The sequence below is a fragment of the Triturus cristatus genome, chromosome 9 (assembly GCF_964204655.1).
Source record: "Triturus cristatus chromosome 9, aTriCri1.1, whole genome shotgun sequence".
Taxonomy (NCBI): Eukaryota; Metazoa; Chordata; class Amphibia; order Caudata; family Salamandridae; genus Triturus; species Triturus cristatus.
The window spans coordinates 1,226,615,219-1,226,634,760 of record NC_140592.1 but is presented as its reverse complement, the minus strand read 5'-3'; the positions used below and the strand labels follow the sequence as shown (position 1 = coordinate 1,226,634,760).

Below are 19,542 nucleotides of genomic sequence, written 5' to 3'. Positions count from 1 at the left end.
CTCTCTGGCCAAGAGATAGTGTGCAGTGGGCACTGTGAAGGGGTAGTCAGCATTACTCTGTCTCCCAGAACAACCTTTCTTGTTCAAATCTCCTATTGTGATGAAATTCTTTAAAGCACTGACATATTTTGTAAGCTATGACTCCATTTTGTTATAATGCCCCAGTGGGACGTGAGCATTGTTCTCACTTTTCTGATGGGGTTTCCATCTGAGCCCCTTCACAGTTGCAGTTGTTAACAATAAAGGTGGCCTTTTTTGTTGTTACTACTTTGGCAAGGCAAGCCTATGAGTTGCAACCTCCAGGTGCCCAGCCGCCATTCACGTCCTTGTTTCCTATCAAGCTGGTATTGCGAACTAGAGTTGCTTCCCCTTCCAAAACTGGCTACTCCCTTTCTCCTGGGTCAGTCCATCTATCCCCTGCTCCATCCCATGACGAGGAAGGAGCTGCTGCATTGCCTGGATCCTAGGCAGGCGGTTTGTTTCAGTCTCAACTGCACCTGGGACATCAAATCAGATGACCAGCTTTTCATTGGCTATTGTGGAAGATGGAAAGGCAAAGCGGTCCAAGAAGCAGACTCTATCCCCTAGATCATTCTCTGTATCAAAATATGCTATACCTTTACCAAAAAGGAACTGCCTGAGGGAACCAGGGTCCATTCCACCAGAGCCAAGCCATCGTCTTCTGCTCTACCAAGAGGTGTTCTCATAGCAGAGATCTGTAAGACAGCACACGCCCGACAAACACTACTGTTTGAACTCAGAGATGCATGGAGAAGGGTACATATCCAGGTCTCTGCTGCACGATTTCCTCATCTAACCATCCATCCACCCTCCTCCTGGGAAGGTATTTCTTAAGAATCTAGTCAACAGGTGAGGAATCTACAAGTAGAATTATCTATCAGAAGAAAAAGTTACTTACCTTTGGTAACTATCTTTCTGGTGTATACTCTACCTACAGATTCCTCACTGAACCCATCCACCACTCTGTCTGATGAGTGGATGTGTGGGGAAGGTATTAATAAGGTTTCAATTAGAGTTTAGTACTACACTGTATCTGATCAGTGTTGCTCAATTTGTTCGCCTTGAAGGCATGAACAAAAATGGATAGAAACTAACATGATTGCTCTTTGGTGGACACTATATGGCTTTGGTTACGTCACTGGGTGTCACCTCCAGTGCCTACAATAAGCCAGTGCCCCGACGGGTGCCGTAGAGCCTGAAGTTTCTAGATCCAGTCTGAGGTTATTGAACAGGAGAGGAATCTCCAGGTAGATACGAGTATCCATGAGAAAGATTGATTCTTTTCACCCTTTGAATAGTTTTGGTATTTTTTCCACATTTTTTCATTTGGCAAGTCTCCACCCCATGTCAATGGTGCAATGCACAGCTCCTTTGTCCCAAAGTGTGTACTCCCCACAATAGAAGCTGACTGCCTCTGGCATGTACAGCTGCCACTACAGCACACTGCCTGACATGCCTGACCCTTTCCGGAGTTACATTCTCCATCTAGCCCAACTGGCGCTTTTCTTCCCCGGCTGCCGGCCTTGATTGCCTGTTGCATTCTGTAGTTCTATTCTACCCAGGAACAATTCTATTTGTATATCCCCCCTTCAATATTAATCTTTTGCGGCTACTGCCACTATTTATTGCTGGGGCAGCAGGAGCGTCAGACCTGTTCCTGCGTCTGCCTCGCGCTTCGGTGTTCCCCCGTTCTGCTGCTCCCAGCAGTCCCTGGGACAACAGACTCCCCATCCAATCCAGACGCTGCTCTCATACATTGAGAGCAGCATGGGGATTGGCCTGGCCGGCCTTGTTTTACGCTCTGCTCAGGCACAGGGAGTCTGTGCCTTTCTCTAACCCGGCTATAGAATACAGCCTGGTTAGAGAAACCTAAGTGCGCATGACTATTTGGCCGGCCTAGAATGGCGGCCAAACAGACAAGCGCACTTAGAAGTGCAGAACCCTCCTCCTCCCCCCCACATGGCCCGACCCTGCACCTCCTTACACGTGCTGGCTCAGAGCCAGCAGCTGAAAAATAAAATGATAGAAAAATGTTGTTTTATTTTTCAGCTGCTGGCTCTGAGCCAGTGGGGTGACGCTCCTCCGCCATTGTGGAGGAGCCGCCGCTACAATTAATACTGGATCCATTCTCGGACAGAATGCTGTCAACTTCAGCTACTACTTGTTCCAACAGTATGTTGGAGGCCCACTCAGCCTACTACCACTTTCCCTAGAGTGGCCATATCCCACAATGAACCATGCAACTAAAAATTGCGTTTGGAACTGTCCACCAGCCAAATATCCATGGGTTAACCACACTCCTACCCCTTGCAATCTAGCCTGATAATACATGGGTTCCCATGTTAACATTGTACTGATTGCTCTTTATTCAGAACCCCTTGTTAGTACCACTAGCAGTGTTGAGTGTGCTGTCATGAGTGCTGCAAAGCTTGTACCAACGTCCTCAGTTTTCACCATACTGATTATATCCCATTGATTTCTCTTCATCTAGTGACAATATAGACCTCACGAAATAACTTTTCCCCTCCTGTCTTGGTTAGTACTCATTTCTGGTTGTGCCACCGCTTACCCCAACTAAGTTCCTGGTTAGTTACCACCCCTTCGATTTTTTCAAAACGTTTTTTTTGTCCAATTCTACGTCCTTTCTATATAAATAATTCCTTCCCAGGGACTGCTAATTCCTATTTTTGATCCACTCTTCCAGATGCTCTATATTCCGACCATCTCAAATCACTTACTATCTCTGTTTATTTTATCTTTATCTTTATATATTCTTTATTATCGAGTAATTTCCTCATAAAAGACAAGATGTTGGAGCCGGCCTCCTGGCGTGGTCCTGTTCCCCCTCGCTAAGCCGCACGAGGTCCCCTGCACCTCGGGGCTCCTCCATTTTGGATTGTACGTGACTCTGCGCACCAGCCTACGTGACCCCGCTCAACCCGGCCTCGGTCCCAGCAAGCCCCGACATCAAGGCGCCAACCACTGGCCAGGGGGTACCACGTGAACACTTCCCCACTCCCGGCGGAGGGCAGTATCAATGGGACCCCCAACCGGCCTCCCACACCTAGGTGCGATCGCCCCACCGCTCTCCTGGGCCTGGCGCCTCTCCTGCTGGGCGTCTGGCCGCTCCCGACCCGGCCTCTCCGCCCCCCGGGCGCAAGGGTCCGGGCATCAAAGGGCTCCAGACCTATATCTGGGGCGACCCTGCAACAGGACAGCAGTTGTATCCCGGAGTCAAGAGCCCTGCTGATCGGATCGCGGCTGACCCTACGGAGAAAGACTCATCCTGGAACCACGCTCTGAGCCCTGCTGACTACGTCGCGGCTCCACCGTGCTTAAAGACCTTCACGAACCTTTGGGGCCCTGCTGACGCTGTCGCGGCCCGACCTTGTTGAACTTGCCATCAGAGCCCAGCTGACCTCGTCGCGGCTCGACCGAAGCGGACCTACCACCGGAGCCCTGCTGACTGTGTCACGGCTCGACCCAAGCGGAACTACCACCCGAGCCCTGTAGACACCGTCGCGGCTCTCCACGTCCGAGCTGCTTTGAGACCAGCACCTGCCGCTCCGGTCCCCGGAGCCACCTTCGGCCTAACGCAAGGTCTGGCGCAGAGCTTCCCCGTACCAGGCTGGTACTAAGACTGTCCCGCTACCCTGTCCCTACAAAGACATTGAGACTCTTTCTGGATCTCTCGATCCCCCTGTAAATATTTCGAATGTGCTACTATTGATAAAGTACCTAAATAAGCAACTGATACGGAGTCCTGTGTGGTGGTGTTACTGGGCCTAGTACGATCACAGGAGAAAGACCTCCCCTAGGAGGCTTCTCAGCGGCGCTCGGCTATAACTTTGCGGTAGGAAGGTGCCCCGGAGTGATCCCCCTGACTCCCCGGTGGGCCTCCCTCCAACACAAGACATTATAAAAAGAATCGTTACATACAAAATAGAAGATAAAAATCGTTTCCAAGATGGACTCAAAATAATGAACAGGATAAAACACATCACTGGTGCCTAGTGATTCCTATTTCTAATAATCCAAACCCAACCTAGGAATTTGGCCACCGCAACTACAATACATTCACTGGTATCGGATCTTAAAATTCTTAGTGCCTCAAACCCCAGTCTGGTTCCCAGATTACGACATATGGGTTTGAGCCATTTGGCCTGGGGGGCTGCATAGGCCGGGCAGACAAAAAATATGTGACCCACGGATTCAGCACAGTGTATACACCAACGACAGGATTCACACGCCTCTCCCTTCCAATTTTTAGTAAACAGTCTAGTGGGTAGGGAGCCAACCCTCAATTGATGGTAGAGTTTCCTGTCATTGGGCCTGCTAATGATGTCCCAATAGGCTTCTAAAAGTGGGACATCTTTCAGCACTAGAAACCTGCCTGTCAAAGACTCTGCTGGCACCTTGGATAATTGTTTCTGATGTACCAAAGACCAGTAGAGGCTTTTAAATAGTTTTTTAGGAGGAAAGGGATTATTGACAGGGTCAGACCAAAGATTTCCCAAACCCATGGATTCCAATAACAGACCAACTTGCTTAAGCCAAACTATGTTACCGGAGCTCAAAATGGAGCGAACATCCAAAAATGCCTTTGCATAGGGGCCTAGCTCCGGTGTGGTCCACAATCTCCTCCATAAGGCCAGAGGTTTGAACCTGGCGATGTCATCAAATGAATGACAACCAAGATCCAGTAGAAGCGGTTTCACTGGACTTGAACTGGGGAGACCCGTGAGGATCCTTAAAAATTTATGTTGCGCCTTGACCAAAGGGGATAGATCAGCAAAACCCCAGAGTTCAGCGCCATAAAGGATCGCTGAATTAATCCTGGCGTTATAAATCTTAATAGCAGGACCAATCCTTTTAGTCTGAGACTGTTTCTGTTCTTTAACCAAACACACGGAGAGCTGGGCAAATTTAAGAGATAAAACATCAATTTGTGGCTTCCAGCTCAGTTTGTTTTCAAGAACAACCCCCAGATAGGTCATGACGTTCGTACGTTCGAGTATATCATTGTTCATAGTGACATGACCTTTCACACTTTTTCCTTTATTAAAAACCATATACTTGGTTTTTGAAACGTTTACTTGGAGATCATAGTCGGAACAAAAATTGGCAAATTCGTTCAGAGCCGCCTGTAACCCCATCTGGGTCTGGGACAGTAATAGGGTTTCATCGGCAAACATGAGTAGTGGAATCTTGGTACCACCCAGCGAGGGGGCGTCAGTGGAAGTAGATGAAAAGTACTGCACAACTCTATTTATAAATAACAAAAAGAGAGTTGGCGCCAAGACGCACCCTTGCCTAACACCCCTATTTACTTTAAATGTATCGGTGACCTGCCCTTGATTCCCCCAACGTACTTGTGCAAAGTTTTTATCATGCAACCTAATGACAATATTCAAGAGATCGACAGGCATCCCTAACCCCGCTAGAGTCCCCCATAGTTTAGTCCTGTTAACTAAGTCAAATGCTGACCGAAGGTCAACAAAAGCGGCATATAAAGAACCACCACAAAGATAGACCGTTTTCCAAACGATCAGTTGAAACCTAAAGGCCTGGTCGATGGTACTAGTACTGGGTCTAAACCCTGCCTGCCGTTGGCGAAATAATATCCTCCTGCTCAATCCATGTCTGGATTCTTGCCAGGATCATCCTGGCAATAATTTTTTGGATTGAGTCAATTAAACTAATCGGGCGATAATTCACCGGGCACGAGCGATCACCCTTCTTAAAGATGGGCAGTATCTCGGCACCTTTCCAGGATTCGGGAATATCCGCCCCTTTGGCTACAGCAGTTGCCAGGAAAGCTATATAGGGCACCCAATTACTATGATCGAATTTAAAAAGATCCGCAGAGACACAATCTATGCCCGGAGCCTTGCCACTGGAAATCTTGCTTAAAGCCATCTCGACCTCTTTACAGTCGAATGAAAAATTTTGGAGGATGGACATATCCTGTAAAATTGAAGGAATAGTCTCTTCAGCCAAGTTAGTAACGGAGAACTGAGACTCAAAGTGCGACACCCAAGAATCTGGAAGAACATGGTTTGAAGGAACCTGCGAACTCGGAGAGTTACCCCACTTCACAATATGCCAGAACAATGACAGTTTTTTTTGTTTACTAGCAACCAGGAGATCATGCCAATGTTCGTTATCCCATTCTTGTTTTGCCGAAACTTTGGCCTTACTGTAGTTTTTCCTGGCCGTTCTAATATTAGCCTGATTTTTCGATTTAATAGCAATTTTCAGTTTGCCATAAAATTCACGGCACGCTTTGTTATACCAGTGATTACGCTTGGGTAAAATCATTTCTTAACCTTACTGGGTTTTGAAAAAAGAGCCTTAAGACCCAAAAACAGATTTTCATGAATACGTGTTGTCTCCCCTATAACAGCTTCTTGACTCTGGAGAGAGTGAAAAGCTTCCAACGCACTTGAAACTAGCGAACTAATTTCAGTAAGTTCTACACTATCAATGACAACCTTTTCCCAGCGCACTCTCCGTTGGTTATTTGTTAGGAGGGCGTCGGCGGTAACTATCTCAGTTAGTTCACTACTGCGGGCTGGGCAAAACAGAAGGCTCAGTACTAAGGGGTTGTGGTCACTCTCAGGGCGATCTAAAATCACCATATCCTTTAGGGTACACCAGAACTCCACTTTGATAAGGGCGTAATCAATTCTACTGCTGCGACAACCCTCAACGAAGGTGTCATTGCCATTTTTGTCAGAGATGGTCCGTCCATTGGCTGCCCTAAAGCCACGCCCCATACACAAACTCATCCACTGGATGGCAGATTCGGTCCACCTCTTGATGGGGGGGAGATCAAGAGGGGGAATGTTCCAATTTGCGTCCACTTCCAAAGTGAGTGAATCCCAAGCAGTGTTCAGAGGTTCGAAACAGCAATTCAGATCACCCACTATTAACACATTTATACCGGGGTTAACTGTTTCCAAAAACCCATCTAATTGAAGAAAGGTATTAGTACCTCGCCCACCAGGTTGGCCCCTATTGTAAACATTTATAATCATAATATCAGGTTCATCAATTAGGTGCAACAGGATTATCAAAAGATCGGGGCTGTCGATGGCCAGTTCAGTAAAACTGCATTTAAGGGTTTGCCTAACCCAAATAAAGAGACCACCCGAGGGACGACCCCTTAACCCACAAGTGGCCCCTTTATGGAAATTAATAAAACCGGAAAAATATACTGGGTCCACAGCCCACGTTTCCTGAAAAAACAAAATATCAAAATTTTCTGCCCAAGCAGACCATTCCTCGATTACAATTTACTCCTTAGACCGGCGATGTTCCACGAGGCCATGGTAAAAGGAGGAGAGTTAGCTGTAACAGCGGACAATTGTGTATGAGATATGACCTGGGCGGCAGTATAATTTACAATAGTGCCTGGTACCAAGCACTCATGCTCGTCTGGACAAAGATCAATGTGTGAAGATTTTGGACTGTCGGTGTGCAAGATACAGGTATGCGGTACAGTCTCAGTGTCAACGGGTAGGGGGTTTACATGGTTTATGCCCTGAAAGTTTTCTGAGCAATCCATAACTGATAAAGGGGGATCAAGATTACAATCGGACACAATAAAAGAAGTACATGCGATATTGGGGCACTTATCACCCACACCCATGAGTACCTCCCTGAAACAACTACAATTTACATTCCCCGTACAGCCAGAACTACCAGAGCCTTTAACAATTCCACTCACGCATCCCAGATTGGTGGTATTATTTGTCAGTCAATCTACCCCTTCCATACTACTCAACGGGGCAAAATGGTTTGACATTGGAAGATGGAAATCCAATCTAGGTAAACAACGAAAGCCCCTATTGGCCCTTTCCCATCCAACTGACAGATGTGTCACGAGGTTCAATTGGAAAAAAATATGTCAAATCCAAGGTCAGTATTCCACTAGCACTCGTGGTATTGGGAAAACTACATATGTGCCTCACACCACTCTAGGGTCTGTTTATTTTATCTTTCAGCTTATGCATACTCTAACTTAAGTCCTAGTCACTATGATGATCTTTAACTTATTTGAGAGGTCGTAACCCCATCAACTCGCATACATCTTGACGCAGGACCAGATTTACTAAGGATTTGCGTTGTGCTTGCGTGTCGGCGCAGGCAACCCAAGTCCTTAGCTGGGATTTACTGAGCCACACAAAGGGCGATTTGAACTGCCTTGTGGGGCTTTGCAAAGAAAAAGTAATGCAACCAGTCCCTTGAGCTGCGTTTCGTTACTCTGCATCTGGGCGGCATTCCACGGGTAGATTCCATGCATCCACCTATTGATTTTGGTGCATTCCCAGATTTACCACAGCTAGTAAACTTGGGAATGCGGCAAAATGGTACATGTTCCCCAGTGAGGCGTAACAAGGAGAAATATCTTTATTTCTGAGAGAAATATTTTCATTGTCAGAGAAGAAATAGCTCTATTTCTATGAGTGGTGATCTATTCTGCATCACACAGAAAGAGGAAAATGCCTCCAAGGACTTTTTTTGTGCAGGAAGGTGCTCCTTCCGGCACAAAAACAATCCTGCCTCTCACGCAGGCCCCCTTGCACTCTGGTGCACGGGGGTCTTTGTTGGCTCTAGGCAGAACGCAGTGACCAGCACAATGAGAGAGAAATGCAACATATGCTTGTAATATAGAACATTTCAGCTCTCGCCCTTTCACGCAACGCAGCTGCTTTGCTTGCTGCACTGCGTTGTGCGAAATTTTAGTAAATATGACCCTCATTATCCATGTTTTCTTGTGTACTTTTGACTATCGTCATTTGTTTCTCCAAATACACACCTCACTTTTTCACGTTTGTCGCAGTGTGTGAGCATCGTTGTTACTGAATAGGTTTTAACAATTTTTTTAAGCATATTTTTCTAATATATTTATTTATTTTTGGTGCTTTATAAAGCGCGAACATGAACCAAGGGTATCAGAGCGCTGTACATAAGATTGGTAAACATATATATAATATATAGGCGTTGGTCAGTTATTTAGTGGTATTAAATCCATTTTGGATGATTTACACATCCATCAACTTTTCCTTTTTACATTCCACAAGTCCACAGTGAACCACTCTTAGCAACTACATAACGGTGAGCTGGTGTAGTTAGGTGTATGCCGCCCCGTCCGATTTTCAAGATAATTAGCTTACATTTGAGTTACCTTTTGAATCTGTGATTTTTCAAACTGATCTTGAAAGCAATCAGATGCAGTTCTGCCGGACAGTTCGTGTATGCTTTACAGCCTTTGACCTACTCGAGTTTGCTATTCGTGTCACAACACTTCAAGTACGCATTTTGTAAATGGTTCCGAAGAGAGTTTCTTTTTATTACAATTGTAATGTGAACCTAACATGCTGCTAGGTTTAAGCGATAACAGCAGTCGGTGTAATCTTTCTGTAAGTAAGTTAATACAAGCTCACTCGAGTCCATCTCTTTTTCAGACCAAATGTTTCATCTGTGGGATCGGAAATGATTACTTCGACCGGACGCCGCATGGGTTCGAAACGCATACGTTACAAGAGCACAACCTGGCGAACTACCTGTGAGTTTTAGTCGTGAATTAAGACTGATAAGCTTATAAAGTAGGAAATATGTGTCTTAGCAGCGCAGACGGACACTGAACATATTCATAATGGCATCAAAGGCTGGCAAATCTAAGACGGAAGGAAGCTTTATTAGGGGCAGTAAAAGTGCACAGAAACAAGGCATGTGCATATGGTAAGAAAGAGAACAAGCTATGGTGTACAATGGCTTCATGGCCATAACACTGCAGGCCTGCACATGTTTCAGTACCGTGTACAGTGCATTAGGAATGTTTACAGTGGTGTGTAAAGGCAGTAAAAGTGCACAGAAACAAGGCATGTGCATATGGTAAGAAAGAGAACAAGCTATGGTGTACAACGGCTTCATGGCCATAACACTGCAGGCCTGCACATGTTTCAGTACCGTGTACAGTGCATTAGGAATGTTTACAGTGGTGTGTAAAGGCAGTAAAAGTGCACAGAAACAAGGCATGTGCATATGGTAAGAAAGAGAACAAGCTATGGTGTACAACGGCTTCATGGCCATAACACTGCAGGCCTGCACATGTTTCAGTACCGTGTACAGTGCATTAGGAATGTTTACAGTGGTGTGTAAAGGCAGTAAAAGTGCACAGAAACAAGGCATGTGCATATGGTAAGAAAGAGAACAAGCTATGGTGTACAACGGCTTCATGGCCATAACACTGCAGGCCTGCACATGTTTCAGTACCGTGTACAGTGCATTAGGAATGTTTACAGTGGTGTGTAAAGGCAGTAAAAGTGCACAGAAACAAGGCATGTGCATATGGTAAGAAAGAGAACAAGCTATGGTGTACAACGGCTTCATGGCCATAACACTGCAGGCCTGCACATGTTTCAGTACCGTGTACAGTGCATTAGGAATGTTTACAGTGGTGTGTAAAGGCAGTAAAAGTGCACAGAAACAAGGCATGTGCATATGGTAAGAAAGAGAACAAGCTATGGTGTACAACGGCTTCATGGCCATAACACTGCAGGCCTGCACATGTTTCAGTACCGTGTACAGTGCATTAGGAATGTTTACAGTGGTGTGTAAAGGCAGTAAAAGTGCACAGAAACAAGGCATGTGCATATGGTAAGAAAGAGAACAAGCTATGGTGTACAACGGCTTCATGGCCATAACACTGCAGGCCTGCACATGTTTCAGTACCGTGTACAGTGCATTAGGAATGTTTACAGTGGTGTGTAAAGGCAGTAAAAGTGTACAGAAACAAGGCATGTGCATATGGTAAGAAAGAGAACAAGCTATGGTGTACAATGGCTTCATGGCCATAACACTGCAGGCCTGCACATGTTTCAGTACCGTGTACAGTGCATTAGGAATGTTTACAGTGGTGTGTAAAGGCAGTAAAAGTGTACAGAAACAAGGCATGTGCATATGGTAAGAAAGAGAACAAGCTATGGTGTACAACGGCTTCATGGCCATAACACTGCAGGCCTGCACATGTTTCAGTACCGTGTACAGTGCATTAGGAATGTTTACAGTGGTGTGTAAAGGCAGTAAAAGTGCACAGAAACAAGGCATGTGCATATGGTAAGAAAGAGAACAAGCTATGGTGTACAACGGCTTCATGGCCATAACACTGCAGGCCTGCACATGTTTCAGTACCGTGTACAGTGCATTAGGAATGTTTACAGTGGTGTGTTAAGGCAGTAAAAGTGCACAGAAACAAGGCATGTGCATATGGTAAGAAAGAGAACAAGCTATGGTGTACAACGGCTTCATGGCCATAACACTGCAGGCCTGCACATGTTTCAGTACCGTGTACAGTGCATTAGGAATGTTTACAGTGGTGTGTAAAGGCAGTAAAAGTGCACAGAAACAAGGCATGTGCATATGGTAAGAAAGAGAACAAGCTATGGTGTACAACGGCTTCATGGCCATAACACTGCAGGCCTGCACATGTTTCAGTACCGTGTACAGTGCATTAGGAATGTTTACAGTGGTGTGTAAAGGCAGTAAAAGTGTACAGAAACAAGGCATGTGCATATGGTAAGAAAGAGAACAAGCTATGGTGTACAATGGCTTCATGGCCATAACACTGCAGGCCTGCACATGTTTCAGTACCGTGTACAGTGCATTAGGAATGTTTACAGTGGTGTGTAAAGGCAGTAAAAGTGTACAGAAACAAGGCATGTGCATATGGTAAGAAAGAGAACAAGCTATGGTGTACAATGGCTTCATGGCCATAACACTGCAGGCCTGCACATGTTTCAGTACCGTGTACAGTGCATTAGGAATGTTTACAGTGGTGTGTAAAGGCAGTAAAAGTGTACAGAAACAAGGCATGTGCATATGGTAAGAAAGAGAACAAGCTATGGTGTACAACGGCTTCATGGCCATAACACTGCAGGCCTGCACATGTTTCAGTACCGTGTACAGTGCATTAGGAATGTTTACAGTGGTGTGTAAAGGCAGTAAAAGTGTACAGAAACAAGGCATGTGCATATGGTAAGAAAGAGAACAAGCTATGGTGTACAATGGCTTCATGGCCATAACACTGCAGGCCTGCACATGTTTCAGTACCGTGTACAGTGCATTAGGAATGTTTACAGTGGTGTGTAAAGGCAGTAAAAGTGTACAGAAACAAGGCATGTGCATATGGTAAGAAAGAGAACAAGCTATGGTGTACAATGGCTTCATGGCCATAACACTGCAGGCCTGCACATGTTTCAGTACCGTGTACAGTGCATTAGGAATGTTTACAGTGGTGTGTAAAGGCAGTAAAAGTGTACAGAAACAAGGCATGTGCATATGGTAAGAAAGAGAACAAGCTATGGTGTACAATGGCTTCATGGCCATAACACTGCAGGCCTGCACATGTTTCAGTACCGTGTACAGTGCATTAGGAATGTTTACAGTGGTGTGTAAAGGCAGTAAAAGTGTACAGAAACAAGGCATGTGCATATGGTAAGAAAGAGAACAAGCTATGGTGTACAATGGCTTCATGGCCATAACACTGCAGGCCTGCACATGTTTCAGTACCGTGTACAGTGCATTAGGAATGTTTACAGTGGTGTGTAAAGGCAGTAAAAGTGTACAGAAACAAGGCATGTGCATATGGTAAGAAAGAGAACAAGCTATGGTGTACAATGGCTTCATGGCCATAACACTGCAGGCCTGCACATGTTTCAGTACCGTGTACAGTGCATTAGGAATGTTTACAGTGGTGTGTAAAGGCAGTAAAAGTGTACAGAAACAAGGCATGTGCATATGGTAAGAAAGAGAACAAGCTATGGTGTACAATGGCTTCATGGCCATAACACTGCAGGCCTGCACATGTTTCAGTACCGTGTACAGTGCATTAGGAATGTTTACAGTGGTGTGTAAAGGCAGTAAAAGTGTACAGAAACAAGGCATGTGCATATGGTAAGAAAGAGAACAAGCTATGGTGTACAATGGCTTCATGGCCATAACACTGCAGGCCTGCACATGTTTCAGTACCGTGTACAGTGCATTAGGAATGTTTACAGTGGTGTGTAAAGGCAGTAAAAGTGTACAGAAACAAGGCATGTGCATATGGTAAGAAAGAGAACAAGCTATGGTGTACAATGGCTTCATGGCCATAACACTGCAGGCCTGCACATGTTTCAGTACCGTGTACAGTGCATTAGGAATGTTTACAGTGGTGTGTAAAGGCAGTAAAAGTGTACAGAAACAAGGCATGTGCATATGGTAAGAAAGAGAACAAGCTATGGTGTACAATGGCTTCATGGCCATAACACTGCAGGCCTGCACATGTTTCAGTACCGTGTACAGTGCATTAGGAATGTTTACAGTGGTGTGTAAAGGCAGTAAAAGTGTACAGAAACAAGGCATGTGCATATGGTAAGAAAGAGAACAAGCTATGGTGTACAACGGCTTCATAATAACACTGCAGGCCTGCACATGTTTCAGTACCGTGTACAGTGAATTGGGAATATTTACAGTGGTGTGTAAAGGCAGTAAAAGAGCACAGGAACAAGGCATGTGCATACGGTAAGAAAGAGAACAAGGTATGGTGTGCAATGGCTTCATGGCCATTACACTGCACGTGAGAGGCCTGCACATGTTTCAGTACCATGTATTAGGAATGTTTACAGTGGTGTGTAAAGGCAGTAAAGGTGCGCAGGAACAAGGCATATGGAAAGAAAGAGAACAAGGCATGGTGTGCATTGCCTTCATGGCCATAACACTGCATGGGAGAGGCCTGCACATGTTTCAGTACCGTGTACAGTGGATTAGGAATGTTTACAGTGGTGTGTAAAGGCAGTAAAAGTGCACAGAAACAAGGCATGTGCAAATGGTAAGAAAGAAAACAAGGTATGGTGTACAATGGCTTCATGGCCATAACACTGCACGTCGGAGGCCTGCACATGTTTCAGTACCGTGTACAGTGGATTGGGAATGTTTACAGTGGAGTGGAAAGGCAGTAAAAGTGCACAGGAACAAGGCATGTGCATACGGTAAGAAAGAGAACAAGGTATGGTGTGCAGTGGCTTCATGGCCATTACACTGCACGTGAGAGGCCTGCACATGTTTCAGTACCATGTATTAGGAATGTTTACAGTGGTGTGTAAAGGCAGTAAAGGTGCGCAGGAACAAGGCATATGGAAAGAAAGAGAACAAGGCAAGGTGTGCATTGCCTTCACGGCCATAACACTGCATGGGAGAGGCCTGCACATGTTTCAGTACCGTGTACAGTGGATTAGGAAGGTTTACAGTAGTGTGTAAAGGCAGTAAAAGTGCACAGAAACAAGGCATGTGCATATGGTAAGAAAAAGAACAAGGTATGGTGTACAATGGCTTCATTTCCATAACACTGCACGTGGGAGGCCTGCACATGTTTCAGTACCATGTACAGTGGATTAGGAATGTTTACAGTGGTGTGTAAAGGCAGTAAAAGTGCACAGAAACAAGGCATGTGCATATGGTAAGAAAGAGAACAAGGTATGGTGTACAATGGCTTCATTTCCATAACACTGCACGTGGGAGGCCTGCACATGTTTCAGTACCGTGTACAGTGGATTAGGAATGTTTACAGTGGTGTGTAAAGGCAGTAAAAGTGCACTGAAACAAGGCATGTGCATATGGTAAGAAAGAAAACAAGGTATGGTGTACAATGGCTTAATGGCCATTACACAGCACGTGATAGGCCTGCACATGTTTCAGTACCGTGTACAGTGGATTAGGAATGTTTACAGCGGTGTGTAAAGGCTGTAAAAGTGCACGGGAATAAGTCATGTGTATATGGGTAGGAAAGAGTAGTAAATGCTACCAGTGCAGTGGAGAGGACTGCATGGCATAACACTGCACACGTGAGATATACACCGGGCAAAGGGCAGTAACGTGCACAGTAGATTAGGAATGTTTACAGTGGTTTGTAAAGGCAGTAAAAGTGCACAGGAATAAGGCATGTGTATAAGGGCGAGGAAAGAGTTGTAAATGTTACCAGTGCAGTGGAGATGACTGCATGGCAATAACACTGCACATGAGATATACACAGGGCAAAGGGCCGTAATGTGCACAGTGGATTAGCAATGATTACATTGGTGTAGAAAGGCAGTAAAAGTGCACAGGAATAAGGCATGTGTATTGGTAAGAAAGAGTTGGAGGTGTTACCAGTGCAGTGGTGACGACTGCATGGCCATAACACTGCACGTGAGAGATAGACAGAGCAAAGGGCAGTAACATGCACAGTAGATTAGGAATGTTTACAGTGGTTTGTAAAGGCAGTAAAAGTGCACAGGAATAAGGCATGTGTATAAGGGCGAGGAAAGAGTTGTAAATGTTACCAGTGCAGTGGAGATGACTGCATGGCAATAACACTGCACGTGAGATATACACAGGGCAAAGGGCCGTAATGTGCACAGTGGATTAGCAATGATTACATTGGTGTAGAAAGGCAGTAAAAGTGCACAGGAATAAGGCATGTGTATTGGTGAAAGAAAGAGTTGGAGGTGTTACCAGTGCAGTGGTGACGACTGCATGGCCATAACACTGCACGTGAGAGATAGACAGAGCAAAGGGCAGTAACGTGCACAGTAGATTAGGAATGTTTACAGTGGTTTGTAAAGGCAGTAAAAGTGCACAGGAATAAGGCATGTGTATAAGGGCGAGGAAAGAGTTGTAAATGTTACCAGTGCAGTGGAGAGGACTGCATGGCCATAACACTGCACGTGAGATGCCTGCCCATGGTTATACACGGAAAAAAGGGCAGTAACGTGCACAGTGGAGTAGGAATGTTTACAGCGGTCTGTAAAAGTGCACAGTGGATTAGCAATGTTTACATTGGTGTGGAAAGGAAGTAACAGTGCACAAGAACTGGGCAAGTTTGCATGGTTAGGAAAGAGCTGTACATGTTAACAAGGCTCTGGGCATGTTTACAGTAGTGTAAGAGAAGTAAAATTGCAAAGGTAAGTGATGTTTACACAGGGTAGGGGGTAGTACGTGTGCACTGAGGAGGCTGGACGAGCTTAGAAGCAGTGTCAGGGCAGTTCTTCGTTTTCAATCGAAAGGGGCCGCAACTCACAGAGGGTCGCCTTCCGCACCATGGAGAGAGCTTGGAGCGAGCTGCTTCAGCTGTAAACAGATCAGGGTCATTCCCTTGCCCCCCACCCCTCAGGGCTGAAACTGTATGACTCGTTTGTCCTTTCTTTTGCACTATTTATTTGTGTTAATGCTATATTATTTTATTGGTATTTAAGTACTGGAAGTCTACCATTGGAATGCGGCCCAGATATGTTCAAGTGAGCCCCGGGCATTGATGCCTTCAGTCTGCCCTGCGTCGAGGGCTAGGAGAGGGTAGCAAACGTGAGCAGGCTCCAGGCATTCTGACAATGACAAGAGATGTCATCGCACTGCAGCTGAGAGGAGTGCATATGGGTGCACAAGTGGCTGGGCATAGAGACTGGCCATGTGTAGACAGGGAGAAAAGACTTGTAAAGCACACGGGTAGTGGAAAAGGTGGTAAAATGCTCGGGGTGATAGACATATTTACCAGGAGAGAAAAGAGTAGGGACGTTTCCTGAGAGAGAGAGCTAGCTGTATTCTCAAGGAGAAATGCTACACGTGACACAAGTGGACATGGTTAAATAGGAAGGAAAGAAAGCTGAAGTGCACAGCACAGAAGGTGACAAGTGTCAGGAAGAACAGCAAACGCAAGAGATAATTAGAAAAGTTTACAAGGGCCGCAGAAGTCGGGTTCAAGAGCACAGAAGTGCACAGGGGCTGCAGAGGTCAGGTTCATAAGCACAGAAGTTCACAGGGGCCGCAGAGGTCAGGTTCACGAGCACAGAAGTGCACAGGGGCTGCAGAGGTCAGGTTCACGAGCACAGAAGTGCACAGTGTCTGCAGAGTTCAGGCTCAAGAGCACAGAAGAAGTGCACAGGGGCTGCAGAGGTCGGGTTCACGAGTACAGAATTGCACAGGGGCTGCAGAGGTCAGGTTCACGAGCACAGAAGTGCACAGTGTCTGCAGAGATCTGAAAGAAACACTTCTGTGCCCGTGAACCTGACCTCTGCAGCCCCTGTGCACTTCTGTGCTCGTGAACCGCAGCCCCTGTGCACTTCTGTGCTCGGGAACCTGACCTCTGCAGCCCCTGTGCACTTCTGTGCTCGTGAACCTGACCTCTGCAGCCCCTGTGCACTTCTGTGCTCGTGAACCTGACCTCTGTAGCCCCTGTGCACTTCTGTGCTCTTGAGCCTGAACTCTGCAGCCCCTGTGCACTCCTGTGCTCTTGAACCTGACCTCTGCGGCCCCTGTGCACTTCTGTGCTCTTGAACCTTACCTCTGCAGCCCCTGTGCACTTCTGTGCTCGTGAACCTGACCTCTGCAGCCCCTGTGCACTTCTGTGCTCGTGAACCGCAGCCCCTGTGCACTTCTGTGCTCGGGAACCTGACCTCTGCAGCCCCTGTGCACTTCTGTGCTCGTGAACCTGACCTCTGCAGCCCCTGTGCACTTCTGTGCTCGTGAACCTGACCTCTGCAGCCCCTGTGCACTTCTGTGCTCATGAACCTGACCTCTGCAGCCCCGTGCACTTCTGTGCTCGTGAACCTGACCTCTGCAGCCCCTGTGCAATTCTGTACTCGTGAACCCGACCTCTGCAGCCCCTGTGCACTTCTTCTGTGCTCTTGAGCCTGAAGAACAAGTTACTTACCTTCGGTAACGATGTATCTGTAAGAAACATTAGTTAGTTAGATTCCTCACCTTAGAATATCCCCAGGTGTCAGACTGGATCCGGAAGATTTTTCGTCAGCAATACCCCTTGCGCGTCGCTAGGCGTCGTCTGCGGCTCCGCGTCCGTCGTCGGCGTCGTGCGCCGGAATGACGTCGTCAGAGTACTTCGACGCCGCCCTCGCACGCTGACGTCAGTTCTTCTTTTTTCCGCGCCAGTAAGCGCAGATCCGGGAGAGCTACCCCTTTAGTCAATTTTTGACTAACTTTTTTGATCCTTTTTGATCGTGTCTCGACACCGGTGCCGGTAGGATGCCTGGGTTTAAAGCCTGTACGGACTGTAACCGATTGATGTCGGTTACGGACCATCACCGCCGGTGCCTTTACTGCTTGGGCCTCGATCACGACGCGGCGTCGTGCTCGGACTGCAAGGCCCTGACCTCGAAGGCTAGACGGGAGCGGTCCCGTAAGCTTCTCGAGATTCGCCACTCGGCTCCGCGCGCCTCTCGATCCCGGTCCAGGAGGAGGTCCAAGGATCGGTCGCGGAGCCGCAGCCGACATCACCATCGGTCGTCGGGATCCAAGTCTTCGGGTAAGTCGAAGCATTCCAAGAAGTCCAAGAGGCGACACTGCTCTTCGGACTCCCCTCGCCGGTCACGCGACTCGGCCGAGGGTCAGGGTGGTTCCACCCCCGCGGCTCCGGCGGAGCCGCAGGCGCCGCGCACGTCCCCATACCCTCCGGTCCCTGGGACTGATGCGACGCCGGCGGAAGTCAGTGCCTTCCTCTCGGCCATGAGGAAGCTGGCTCCGCCGTCGGCGCCCGCTGGTGCGCCTTCGGGCCCCGCGGACCCGACTGGGCTGCATTGCCTGCCGGTGGCTCCGGCCCCGGCGCCGTTGACGGCTCCGGCCTCGACGCCGCAAGCGCCCGTGGGACCCGTTCTCGAGTCCCCGTCGACGCCGGTCAACCTCGTCACGCCTCCTCCGCCGGCGTCGACACCGGTACCACCCCCGACGTCGACTCCGTTCGACGTCGAGCCCCGGTTCAGTCCCACTCCGGGCCCGGCGCCGGTACGGCGTCGATGGACGCCGCGATCGGCGCCGCTAGAGACACATTTTGTCTACCGCCCGGCTCCGTTACTTTCTCCTCTACACCAGGAGTCGGATGATGGGGACTACTGGGAGGGATCCGAGGATCCTATGGCCGCTCAGGCCCAACTGTCCCAGGACTGGGCAGATGAACTGGGGGAGGCTAGTGGCCTGGATACCTCGCCAGACACTGGATTCATCTCTCCTCCGACTGTGGCTTCAGAGGAGGGTGCTGCTTTCTCTGTGGTGCTGCGCAAGGCGGCCGCAGCCCTTGGGCTCGAGCTACCTGCCGTGGCTGTGAGGACGAACGTCCTCACTGAGGTGCTTCAGTCTGCAGCAAGCTCCACTGAGCCTCTGCTGCCATTCAATGAGGCCCTCACTGACGTTCTACAGGGCACCTGGTCCAAGCCCTCCACAGTTCCTCCTGTGGACAGGAACGTCGCCAGGCGCCACCGCCCTGCTCCGGGCGACCCCAGTTTTCTGTCCCAACACCCTACCCCTGAGAGCCTGGTTATCCAGGCCTCCACCTCCCAATCCTCTTTCCCGACCGCCCCGCCGGACCGGGATTCCAAGAGACTAGAGCAGTTTGGCAAGAAGCTGTTCTCCTCCCTTAGTTTGGGCCTACGGTCTTTGAACACCGCTTGTCTCTTGGACCGTTATTCCCACTCTCTGTGGGATGCGGTGGAG

At 47.7% G+C, this 19,542-nt stretch overlaps 1 protein-coding gene across 4 annotated transcripts in view; it reads left to right on the top strand.

Annotated features, from left to right (window-relative positions):
* Nucleotides 1-19,542, top strand: part of RYR3 (ryanodine receptor 3) — a 2,047,168-nt gene that overhangs the window by 1,965,719 nt on the left and 61,907 nt on the right. For all 4 annotated transcript variants that reach the window (XM_085627314.1, XM_085627313.1, XM_085627312.1 and 1 more), the window contains one exon: nt 9,495-9,595. In XM_085627314.1, the coding sequence (XP_085483440.1) occupies nt 9,495-9,595 (101 nt within the window). The remainder of the gene's footprint in view (nt 1-9,494; nt 9,596-19,542) is intronic.